This window comes from Apis dorsata, unplaced genomic scaffold (assembly GCF_000469605.1).
Source record: "Apis dorsata unplaced genomic scaffold, Apis dorsata 1.3 scaffold_68, whole genome shotgun sequence".
NCBI classification, from domain to species: Eukaryota; Metazoa; Arthropoda; class Insecta; order Hymenoptera; family Apidae; genus Apis; species Apis dorsata.
The window spans coordinates 359,894-371,597 of NW_006263366.1; the positions used below are offsets into that span (position 1 = coordinate 359,894).

General features: G+C 38.7%; 1 protein-coding gene and 1 long non-coding RNA gene across 7 annotated transcripts; one reads left to right on the forward strand and one right to left on the reverse strand.

The window, feature by feature from the left end:
* Positions 1 to 2,415: 2,415 nt before the first annotated feature.
* On the reverse strand, positions 2,416 to 9,154 carry LOC102680076 (fibroin heavy chain-like). 6 transcript variants are annotated; one of them, XM_031515368.1, is made up of 10 exons: positions 8,914 to 9,154; positions 8,398 to 8,670; positions 7,485 to 8,143; positions 7,028 to 7,292; positions 5,225 to 6,487; positions 5,018 to 5,128; positions 4,778 to 4,897; positions 4,605 to 4,657; positions 4,118 to 4,430; positions 2,416 to 3,776 (listed from the first exon to the last, which is right to left on the reverse strand). In XM_031515368.1, exons 1-10 carry the CDS (start codon positions 8,981 to 8,983, stop codon positions 3,553 to 3,555), a joined length of 3,351 nt encoding a protein of 1,116 aa, XP_031371228.1. In that variant the 5' UTR covers positions 8,984 to 9,154; the 3' UTR covers positions 2,416 to 3,552. The 6 variants fall into 6 exon arrangements, with proteins under 6 accessions (XP_031371228.1, XP_031371229.1, XP_031371233.1 ...); XM_031515369.1 differs by lacking the exon at positions 4,605 to 4,657 and having other exon boundaries at positions 4,118 to 4,390; positions 4,745 to 4,897; XM_031515373.1 differs by lacking the exons at positions 4,605 to 4,657; positions 4,778 to 4,897; positions 5,018 to 5,128 and having other exon boundaries at positions 5,325 to 5,344; positions 5,459 to 6,487.
* Positions 4,496 to 5,466, forward strand: LOC116186867. Its single transcript, XR_004151917.1, has 2 exons — positions 4,496 to 4,549; positions 5,390 to 5,466. It is a non-coding gene; the product is annotated as an uncharacterized LOC116186867 (long non-coding RNA).
* Positions 9,155 to 11,704: the final 2,550 nt, after the last annotated feature.

Consider the following 11,704-nt stretch of genomic DNA (forward strand, 5'->3'; position numbering starts at 1 on the left):
AGGAACATCGAAAGATGTAAGTTAATACTTTCTTACGATCATGTTTTATTCAACGATCATTGGGAATTCTCGATATTAAATCTGTCGTTTAAATAATTAATCGATTCTTCCATTCCAAATTTCTTTTTTTCCTAGAAAAAAATCTTATTTTTATTGCATCGATGTGTGTAAGTTTATTGCTTGCGAGAATGAAAGAGTGAGAGAAGGGGAAAAAAATAAAATAAAATTAATGGAGAAAAGAAGGTTTCATATATTTCTAAATAAATAACGAATTCGCATTATTCGAATTATAAGGAATAATTAGTCTTACGTTAAATTCAGTCTTGTATCTCTCCATAAAATAAATCTAGAATAATAATTACAATTTTTATCTTACATCTTAACATTATTAATTAAATTATATAATAATCGTGCTTTAAATATTATTTTTCTACGATACTTAATAAAACCATATTTATAGAAACCTTATTCGAAGAATATAATTTACAGAAATATTAATACATTTAATTTCTAGAACGAACATTTTGTCAATAATCTGTGTACAAGTGATGCATGCTGTCTTCAAAGGGCAATTTATACGAATTGATCTTCGTGTTCGATCCCGTGAACTTTTGTGGACGTAGATGATGGATGAGACTAAGAAGTTACTAATCTTTTCTCTTGAGTCTTCTTCTTGCCCTCGCTTCGAAACTGGAAAAAATTCCTGGTAAGCGATTAAGATATCGATTGTTTCTCAATTTTTCTCTCCAAAAAAAAAAAAAAAAGAAAAAAAGAAAAAGAAAAAGAAAAATATTTCAATTAAAAATAATCGAACTCGTTAAGAAAGAAATATCATTTACCTTGTAATTCCTCTTTCATCGTTCATCTCCTTAATCTCACTCTCTGAAAATATATTTTAAATTCTTTTTATTTTTTTTAATTATTTATTTTAATTTTATTACATTTTTTTTAATTATATTTATATGATAGATAAATTACATACGATAAATAAATCTCTAAATATTTTTAGGCACATTAATTGAACAGATAGAAGAGGTTGTATGAATATCGTTGAACGTGAAATTTTAATTATTCAATTTTAATTATTCACGAATATGAAAGATAAAAACACTCACTTTTCAACGAAGAAATTTCATTTTTGGAGGATGAAGAATCCTCCAAGATATCCATCGTTGCAGCGACGGATATAAGAAATAGCAGGAAAATGACTTCGTTCACGTTCAGAATTTATACCAGAACTGAACGCATCCGAATTTCGAAGCTTTCCTTTTAAAGGAGGAGTTTTCTTGCCATTATTGGGGATGCTTTCGAGAAACTGAAAGTTTCAGCCAAGTAACGGTAAAATCTTTGACCTGGCAACCCTACCTGGAATTTTAGGAAAGTAATTAAAGATCAATAAAATCAAGGGACAAATTAGCGGAACAATGAAATTCTTCTAAAGAACTTTTCTTTCACGGTGAAAAATCGAGGAAAATTATTTGAAACAAAAGCAATTAATGGAAGGTAAAAAAAAAAAGCAAGTAAATAGTTTCACGTCACATTTTTCTTAAGGAAATATGAAATATATATATAAATAAATGGACAAGAATTTTTTTCGATTCTTAAAAAATTTGTTTCGATCAAAGTTAGTCTTAGATCTTTAAGGATGTCATTGCCATTGTGTTGTGGTCGTTGAGAATTTCCACGTAAAGATTATATCAGACGCAAATTATGCCTACGCGTTCAATATATAATGAACATGATGGCGGAAAGTGTAATGGGAAAATAAAGAAGTGACAGAGTCACCAATAATAGTTATTTATGATCGTCGTTCAATGTTGCCGTTTGTCAATGTTTCATAAGCATTATGAACCATGAAACAAGCGTATTTACACATCGACGAATATAGTTTCTTAAGAGAAATTTGTAAAAATTATCGTATTACACGAATTGATAAGAAAAGTAAAATATGCAACTCGTTTTACGTAAGAATCTCAACAAATTTGATGAGTAAATGATTTACTTAATAAAAGACGTGTATTTAAAAATGGATTAAAATAAATCAAACGAAAGATTTTGTAATTCTGTCACTTAACGATTCCAGTTACGCTTATCTAATAGTTTTTTAATGAACTAAGGTCAAAGATATCCGCCGATATAAAAAAGGAAAAGAAAAAGGAAAAAAAAAGAGAGAATTTAAAATTTTATTATGAGTTCTTATACGCTTTAATGACGGAAATAAAAATAAATATTCAATAATATTTATATTGCGTAAGAGCGTGAAGTATGATAAGCTAGAATAATAGATGGAAACTCCGTGGAAGTCGTAAAATAAATGATACTTAATTTAAAAAACAATTGTCGGTAATTACGCGCAAATTATGAGAATTCGCGTGCACAGATATTAATAAGAGGAGACAAATATACCGACATATTTTTGATTTTTTACTTCGTTTCTTCGACTGTGTTTGTACGACATGATATCCGGTTCTTTACATTTACAACAACTAATTACTCGTACGTAAATTATTGTTTATATGGAAAAAGTTTGGAGAAGAATTGAATTGTTTTGAAAGAGAAATAAGTATAATTGAATTTATTGCGAATAGAAGTCGTACGAAGATCATACGCCTTCGTATTTATTCGTATTCGTTTATAAATTAATATAAAAATGCCTTTTTTATTAGTCGATAATTAAAATACTATATCGCAAATTTGATATTTGATTGGATGCTATGTATAAAGATAGAAAAAAAAAAACATTATCTCGTTCGTATTACTATCACGATTTAAGATTAAAATAGCTACGCTCGTTACGTTAAATATAATTTTAACGTAATTACGTACAAAGTTTTTTAATTACATGCTACATCGTTTTATAGAACTAAGATAACGTTCAATCTTAAATATCTATTATAAAATCGGAAAAAACGCTAATCATATATCGAGTATTATCCACTTATACGATAAAACACGATGGAAGTCACTTTAAAAAATTTTTAAATGGGTTGACGCTTCGACAAAGTGAACAAATTAACGAAGATAAGTTTAATATACGATATTAACGTTGGAAAAAAAGACAAAAAAGGATTTCGGAGGATTTTCTTAAACGGAGAATGCTTCCTACGCTTCGTGTATTGGCAAGAATATTATCACAAATGATAATAAATTTATTTTTCGAATGCTCGACTCCGATAAAATTTCATTCGTTATTCATTCACTATAAATTATTAATTTTCATTTTTAAAGATAAAGCGCAATAAAATTAGTTACATATCAACACATCGAGTTGTAAAGTAATTACGAATTTCGATATTACATTGCCATGAGATCCAGCATGGATAATTGCCTTGCGTCGATCGATGTTCGCGTCGATAATCGTTTTAAATCGATGTATCTTTGACTCTTAATTCCATTGACGTGTTTCAGATCCTACAAGCTAATCGGTAGGGTATCCTAAAAATCGAGTTTAGAGTGATGGCACGGTCCATGGCGTTCGTAACATTTCCACGATTAAATAATTCGAGAGAGCAAAATTAATTAAATAACGAGTATATCCGGATGTTTGGACGATTAATCCCTGAAGACGAGCAAACCCGTCGTATCCACGTTGGCGGATGCAGAGCTGGAGGCGGAACTGTTGCCGGATCCCGAAGACGCTTTGCTGGATGCTTGTGCATTCGCATTGGCTGATCCATTTCCAAAACCTGACGACTTGGCGGACGATTTGGCGGACGCATTGCTACCAGAAAATCCTCTGAACGAGTTCGAATTCGCGTTTGCAATCGCGTTTGAGCCTGAGGAATGGAGACGAAATCATTTAATTAGGACCACACCTAATTGGATTGCATCGGCCATGGATAACACACTGTCGCCTATGAAAGCAATAGCAGATAATGAATGAACAAGTTACATGGGATGAAAAAAATATGCGATGAAACGAAATTAGACACTTGTTGCTTTTAGAATATGTGAGATTTAAGCTTTTTCCTGCATGTAAATGGCAATTGACTTGCCAATTATAAATGGATGCTTTTCGATAAGGTGTTAAATACATTTGTAGCAAATGCAGCTCAAATTGGATGAGATTCGAAGCGAAAGCAACAAGATTAGCTTAATTATAAATATATAAACGTACTTCCTGATCCATTTGATCCAGCAGAAGCGGAAGCCTGAGCCTTGGCACTAGCACTGGCGGATGCATCTCCAAATATGAAGCCGTCGTAACCACCATTACCATTACTGCTTCCAACATTTGCAACAGCATCAGCTTTGGCATTTGCACCAGCAATTCCTGATCCGCCAGTACCAAAACCTGGTCCAGATGTTCCAAAATCTGCTCCACCTTTAGATGGTCCAATATTAAAACCATCGGATCCAGATCCAGATCCAGCATTTGCTCCAGCATTTGCTATAGCAGTAGCTTTGCTTCCAGCATTTGCTCCACCAGTTCCAAAAGCTGGTCCAGATGTCCCAAAGACTGGAGCTCCTTTTGGTGGTACACCATAACCACCAGGCCCACTACCTCCAGCATTTGCTCCAGCGGGGGCTCCGGCATTTGCTCCTCCAGGTCCAAAAGCTGGGCCAGATGTTCCAAAGACTGGAGCTCCTGTTGTGGGTACACCATAACCACCAGGTCCGCTACCTCCCGCATTTGCTCCTGCATCCGCTCCAGCATTTGCGCCACCCGTTCCAAAAGCTGGTCCAGATGTCCCAAAGACTGGAGCTCCTTTTGGTGGTACACCATAACCACCAGGCCCACTACCTCCAGCATTTGCTCCAGCGGGGGCTCCGGCATTTGCTCCTCCAGGTCCAAAAGCTGGGCCAGATGTTCCAAAGACTGGAGCTCCTGTTGTGGGTACACCATAACCACCAGGTCCGCTACCTCCCGCATTTGCTCCTGCATCCGCTCCAGCATTTGCGCCACCCGTTCCAAAAGCTGGTCCAGATGTCCCAAAGACTGGAGCTCCTTTTGGTGGTACACCATAACCACCAGGCCCACTACCTCCAGCATTTGCTCCAGCGGGGGCTCCGGCATTTGCTCCTCCAGGTCCAAAAGCTGGGCCAGATGTTCCAAAGACTGGAGCTCCTGTTGTGGGTACACCATAACCACCAGGTCCGCTACCTCCCGCATTTGCTCCTGCATCCGCTCCAGCATTTGCGCCACCCGTTCCAAAAGCTGGTCCAGATGTCCCAAAGACTGGAGCTCCTTTTGGTGGTACACCATAACCACCAGGCCCACTACCTCCAGCATTTGCTCCAGCGGGGGCTCCGGCATTTGCTCCTCCAGGTCCAAAAGCTGGGCCAGATGTTCCAAAGACTGGAGCTCCTGTTGTGGGTACACCATAACCACCAGGTCCGCTACCTCCCGCATTTGCTCCTGCATCCGCTCCAGCATTTGCGCCACCAGTTCCAAAAGCTGGTCCAGACGTTCCAAAGACTGGAGCACCTTTTGTTGGTACACCATAGCCACCAGATCCTCCAGCATTTACTCCTGCATTCGCTCCAGCATTTGCTCCACCAGAAACTAATCCAGTTTGATAAGGAACACCCTTTGTAGGAACACCATAGCCATTGCTACCTGATCCAGAATTTCCAAATACGCTTCCCGTATTTTCGAATACGCTACCTGATCCAGCTCCGCCCTCATAATTTGTACTTGGATTAGCAGGAATAATTACAGGACTTTCTTTAACAGGCTGACCGTATCCACCTGCATTCGCACCAGCATTAGCATTGGCGATAGCTCCTGCATTGGCTCCTGCATTTGCTCCTGATCCAACGATCGTGGGTACGTTCATTCCATAGCTTCCTGGTTTGCTTCCTTGGCCAGGATAAGTAGTAGGAATGGGGCTACCTCCACTCTGTTTTCCACTTTTTTCATTATTAATTACGTATTCTTCAAGTCCGTGAGGACTTGCAGTAGGTTGGAATCCAGGATTGAGGAAAGGATTTTGTGCTCCGATTTGTCCTTGAGAGATAACACCAGCATTAGCAGCAGCATTTGCAGCGGCGTTGGCACCAGCATTGGCACCTGCATTTCCTTGACCTTGTCCACCAGTTAGAAAAGGATTGCCCGATCCAGCAGTGTACGAGCCACCTGGATAACTACCCGCACCCTGACTTCCTGGCCTTGATGTTCCTGGATACGCGTTTCCAAGAGCACCTGCGTTGGCTCCTGCATTAGCGCCTGCGTTAGCCCCTCCGGTTCCTTGAGATCCAGTCAAGAAAGGATTGTTCGTTCCGATGGAAGTGGTTGGAGCATTTCCAGGATAGTATCCCGATTCCTGAACAGGGTAGCCGTTCGCTCCAGAGATGGAATTAGCTCCTGCATTAGCTCCTGCATTAGCTCCTGCGTTAGCTGCTGCGTTTGCTTTGGCATTTGCATTTGCAATAGCGATGGCATTAGCATTGGCGTTTGCGTTAGCTCCTCCATAACCATTCTGATAGCCTCCAACCGGATAGTCGATCGGTTGACCGTATTGACCCTTTCCATTACTCGCTCCTGCTGAAAAAAATAATATCTATGAACACCAAGGAAAATTTATAATAAATTTATAAAAAGTAAATATACATGCTGTTGACTTGAATACATATATCTGTGCTATTGGAAACAAGATCTACGTAAACGTGCCGTTGAAAAATAATTACACAACAGTTAAGTATCATGATGGGTTCTCGTGTTAAATGTTAAACGTACACAATGTTGAAAAGGGAACGAAACCTGTTCGATCTGTTTAGATTAATAACAATTCACACAAGTTGTACATATATCTCGAGTATATTAGTATCGTTCGGATGTATTTACACGAAGAAATAATACAATCCTCTCCTTGAAACGACAAAGAATAGTTTCTCGCAAGTGCAATCAATGTGATGTATCATCGTGCCCATTTTACACATCGTCCGTCGATTATTCAAACAACGGATATCTAAATCATCGATGCGACATAGCGATTGCGATCGACAATCTTCTTCTTCAACGTGAAGCAATGTTCTTTAGTCACACGTGCAAATCAGCATCCAACATCCGTTCGAGGCAGCTCACCTTGGCTATGATATGTCGGCTCTTCGATCACGATCACTTTGATTGTCTCAGGGCCGTGATCAGGTTGTGGATATCTCTCGAAAGGTGGCCTGCCGAATGGTGATGGCGGCTTACGGAATGGTGGTGGCCTACCGAATGATGGTGGTGGCTTACCGAATGGTGGTGGCCTACCGAATGGCGGCCTGTCCAATGGTGGCCTGTGGACCGGTGGAGGATCTACGATCACTACCACCGTTTCTTCATCGTCGTGAGGACGATAAGGAATCTGTGTGAATTGAACCGGAGGCATCTCGTTATCAATTATTTCAGCCCTTCGATGATAATGATAATGATGACGAGGAGGAGGAGGAAATTCGAGCAAAGGATTTCAACCTCTATTTCACCATCTCGATACGAGAGGATTATCGAAATTATTTTAGAAAATCGATTTGATTTGAGAAACGACGATGATTTATACCTTGCTACCGGTCACCGCGTTGCTTCGAGTTCCCGAAGGATAATATCCATATGGTAATTCCACGCCACCGTTCGATTTCGAATTGTCGATCGGGCCCACGTTGCTTTTCATGATTCCAGGTTTATAGCCACTCGTTACACCATCGACGATATTCGTCTTTGCATCCGCGATCGCACCACCATCGCTCCACGCTCCTCCAGGAGCATAATAATTATCGGATGATCCCGCTCCGCTAATAGAATTCTCTCTCGCATCCGCGCTTGCTGCTGCGGCTGCATTACCTCGAAAACTTTCAGGAGCCGTGTAATAGCCGTCGAGCGTTCCCGCGCCATTGTTCGCGCTGTTACTTTTAAGATTCGTATTTGCATTGGCACCGGTATCGGATAGATCGTATCCGGGAGAATAATAATTGGTCGGCGTTGCACCGGTATAAGAAACGGCGTTCGAATTCGCGTTGGCGTTCACGTTCGAGTTCGCACCTCTGTTCGCATTATAGTTCGCGTTTGCATTAGCATTTGCAGCGGCGCTCGCAACGGTATTCGCAGCGTTATAACCATCATTCGGATTCGTGATCGACTGAGAACCACCGGGGACGTCGTATTGTTGCACGTCTGTCGGCACGTAGTAGTAGTTGTGACCGATGTTAGAATCTGAATAATCTGGAATGTAATGTGGAACCGATGTGATTTACGTCCAAAGAAAATTCGATTCGAAGAAAAGATCCGATTACTGATAATTTAGGAGATTTCTCTCTCTCTCTCTCTCTCTCTCTCTCTCTGTAAAATTTCAATCTAAAAGATTCGATCGTTAGAAAAATATTCCACGGGAATATTTTCGAGGGGATCATCCAGAAGAATGTTATAACAATCGATATCGCGCCGATAATTAATAATATTTGTGAATGTCTGAGTACCTTGAGCGTTGGCTATTGCGCTGGCGTCAGCTTTTGCAGAGCCTTGGCCGAAGGCTTGAGAATTCGCCTTGGCAACGGAGGTAGCACCGTTGCCTTCGGCCGTGGCCGAAGAGCTGGCCAAGCTGCTCGAAAAGGAAAGTGGTCCTAGCTGTAGGTGGTTCCCGTACGAGTGCGACGAGCTCGAGCTTTGATCCTTCTTGTGGAACAATCCTAGCGGGTCCAGCAAACTTGCCACGCGCTTTTGATGATCCTTAGCCAGATCTAAGAGGACACCTGTAAATAAAAACGAAATCAACTTGCTTGAAACAACTCTAGCAAGGTTATTGAAAAAAAAAAAAATAAAATAAAAATCTCTGTTAAAAATTAAGACACACCGCGAGAAGAATTGATCTTAATTTCGTTTCTAACATTTCTTTTCGTATCGAAAAGAATAAAGAGAGGTAAATCAACGTGTCACCATCACCGGTATCCACCATTTCAACCGGAAGTCAATTCAAAAATAAGAAACAGACTCACCAGGTTCCGCGAACGAACTTGCGAGGCACGATAGTACCATCAACGGCACGAAACACTCAAGATACCGCATTTTTTCTCACACTGTGCGCAATTCGAGAATATATATATATATATATTATATATATTACACGAATATCCACGAAACGAACTTATCTTCTATCTGTCTCTCGAAAACTCGCTGCCTCGGATCGATAATCGGTGTGGCCGAAGAGTGAAGAACGACTGAAGCTGTTGAACGAGACAACAACTTATATACGAGGCACCGGTGGATTTTACGTCGGTCAATAATTGATCGTCACTCATCGCGGATCATCGTTCCCCGTCGATTTTTCTCCCCTCTCCCACGCGAAACGTAGCTTTCCGCGGTCACGTTTCCGATCCCGAAATGCCGATCTTCCAAAAATCGTCGACGCTTTCCACGAAACGAGGGTACGAGAGACCGGATCGACCGGTGATCTCCGAGGCGGTGGACAAAACTTTCGCCGGGGACCCGACACTGTCAAGGTCTAATTCGAATTGTTTCGCATTTTTCCATGCGATGGATTATTTCTCTTGGAATTGGAATTCCAATCGCTAAATCAATGGATTTCCTCGACCCAGACTCGATCGTTCGACTTTTCAAAATTTTTCAAAATTATCGAAGAAGACTCACGAATTATTTGTTTGAAGAGAATTTCGTCATTAATTAAGAGATAAATTAGTTTTAATTTCGGAAGAGAAGTGTTTCGGAGGGTGCCACGTCCAAATTTAATTTTATTATTATCGGATGGACCGAGAATGGTATCGTTTTATTCGATGCTCTTGATCAAAGATTCGTAACTTAAGATCGATCATCTTTCGAAGGATAATAAAAAAAATATTTCGGTATATTTACGGTATATTGTTCGTTGGAAGAATCGGTTTCGTAATTGAGCATAAATGTCATCATATTCCAATGTACATAATAAGGAATATCATATTTGTGTGCAGTTACGTGTGTGCGTGTCATCTGTCGATAGTAGTCGAGAACGTGGAGATTGTTTGACATTATAATATAGTTATGTAACCAGATTCGAGACTGGAAGTTAATTCGAAATAAGCATAATAAAAAATTGAAGATATGAATAATTAGTAAGAAATAAAAGTAGGGGGAGAGAATAAATTTATCTGGAGATAAATCGAATACGCAAAAATATAATATTGATTAAAAATTGATCGAGATCGACAATTGGGAGCGAAATATCGTTTGACAATTTATAATTTTAACTCGATGGTTTCATCGATCGATCGACGAAGCGATTAATATCTATGAGTAAGTTGCGTAGGAGAAGGTAGGAAGCTTGGAAAAAAAGGAGATATAGAAGCAAACATCCGGTTATCGAAGGCATCTTGGACAAGTAATACTTTGCAATCCGACTGGTAAATAAGCACAGGAATGATTGGAAGTTTCGGAATTGATGAAACGAAGAAATGGATTGTTTCGTTTCCAAGAACCGTTTGTTGGCGGCAGAAAAGTTGGAGTGTCAGTTGCGAGATGATCGATAAATTATTCTAGATTAAATTATTCTAAACGCGATTTGTTTGTTTTGTCTCCATCGGTTATCGTTTATTAGATAATTCTGTAAAATTTTATGATCGGTAAATAATGCAAGCGTAAATGATCGGTTGACGTAATTACATTAACATAGAGGAAAAAATTCTGATTAGCGGTATTTCTCTGTGAAGAATGGGAAAAAATATTTGAGAATCTTTGCAAGATCTTTTTCGATGATCGTAAATATTATGTAAAAATAGGATACGAAGATTCGTAATACGATAAAATAGAGATTGAAAATTACGAAGGAAAATCCACGGAGCGATAATCGCTTATTTTTGTTGTGAACGATGCGATGCGATGATTGCAATTATGACGTCTCTTGCAATCTCTTGACCCCCATCCATATCGATATAATTAGGTCAAGAAATTTCACGATCGTTAGATTCAGAGAAAGAAAAAGTGATTCTGAATTGATTTTAAAAATGCTTTAAACTCATCTTTTTAATGGATAACATCCATTAAATTTTATTCTTATAGTCGTTATTAATTATATTGGAAGAAATTAAAAAAAATGTTTCTTCTTCTTTATCCTTTTTTATTTTTTACGCTACCTAAAAATTCCTGTTCAATCAATTCGTTTTTATCTTCAACAACTAGTTTTTCTCTCTCTCTCTCTCTCTCGAAAACCCAAAATGGTATTGACGTAATCACAAATATTAAAGGCAAGGATACACGTTCTAGTAGCAGATATATCGAAATCTTTTGCGAAAGAATGACGGCATTACGCTTCCAAAACTCGGGCTCTTTCGTAAAAAGTTTATTGTTCTCATTTTAGGACAATTTATCATTCTCCTAATTTCTGACGTATCTTTCATTTATAGATCATTCAATCTATCACACGTTGTCCTCGATCGAGAACTCTTTTTTTCATTTTTTTCTATTCTATATTCTCTGAAAACCTCAAGGTCAAGTTCAACGACTGCTCATAGAGAATGTTTCTAAAAATATTCGTGAGCAAAAGAAGAAGAAGAAGAAGAAAAAGAAGAAGAAGAACAAGAAGAAGAAGAAGAAGAAGAAGAAGAAGAAGAAGAAAACATTATTAGTCATCGTTTTATCCTATCGATCATCGATTAATCTTTGAATTTTGTAGAAGAAGAAAAAAGATTCTTGAGTTTTGAAAAAAAATATGAAGATAACTTCTTTTGACATTTTTGAAGAAATAAAAATAGCAACAGTAGCTAAGAATCGTCACATAGATCGTTTTTCCGCAACTAT

Excerpts from the sequence above, each read along its gene's own strand:
- LOC102680076 (XM_031515368.1), bottom strand. The coding sequence starts at position 8,983 with ATGCGGTATCTTGAGTGTTTCGTGCCGTTGATGGTACTATCGTGCCTC. Across the intron at positions 4,898-5,017 it reads TTTTGGACCTGGAGGAGCAA|ATGCTGGAGCGGATGCAGGA; the intron begins ATGCCGGAGCCC and ends CGGGTGGCGCAA. Across the intron at positions 4,658-4,777 it reads TTTTGGACCTGGAGGAGCAA|ATGCTGGAGCGGATGCAGGA; the intron begins ATGCCGGAGCCC and ends CGGGTGGCGCAA.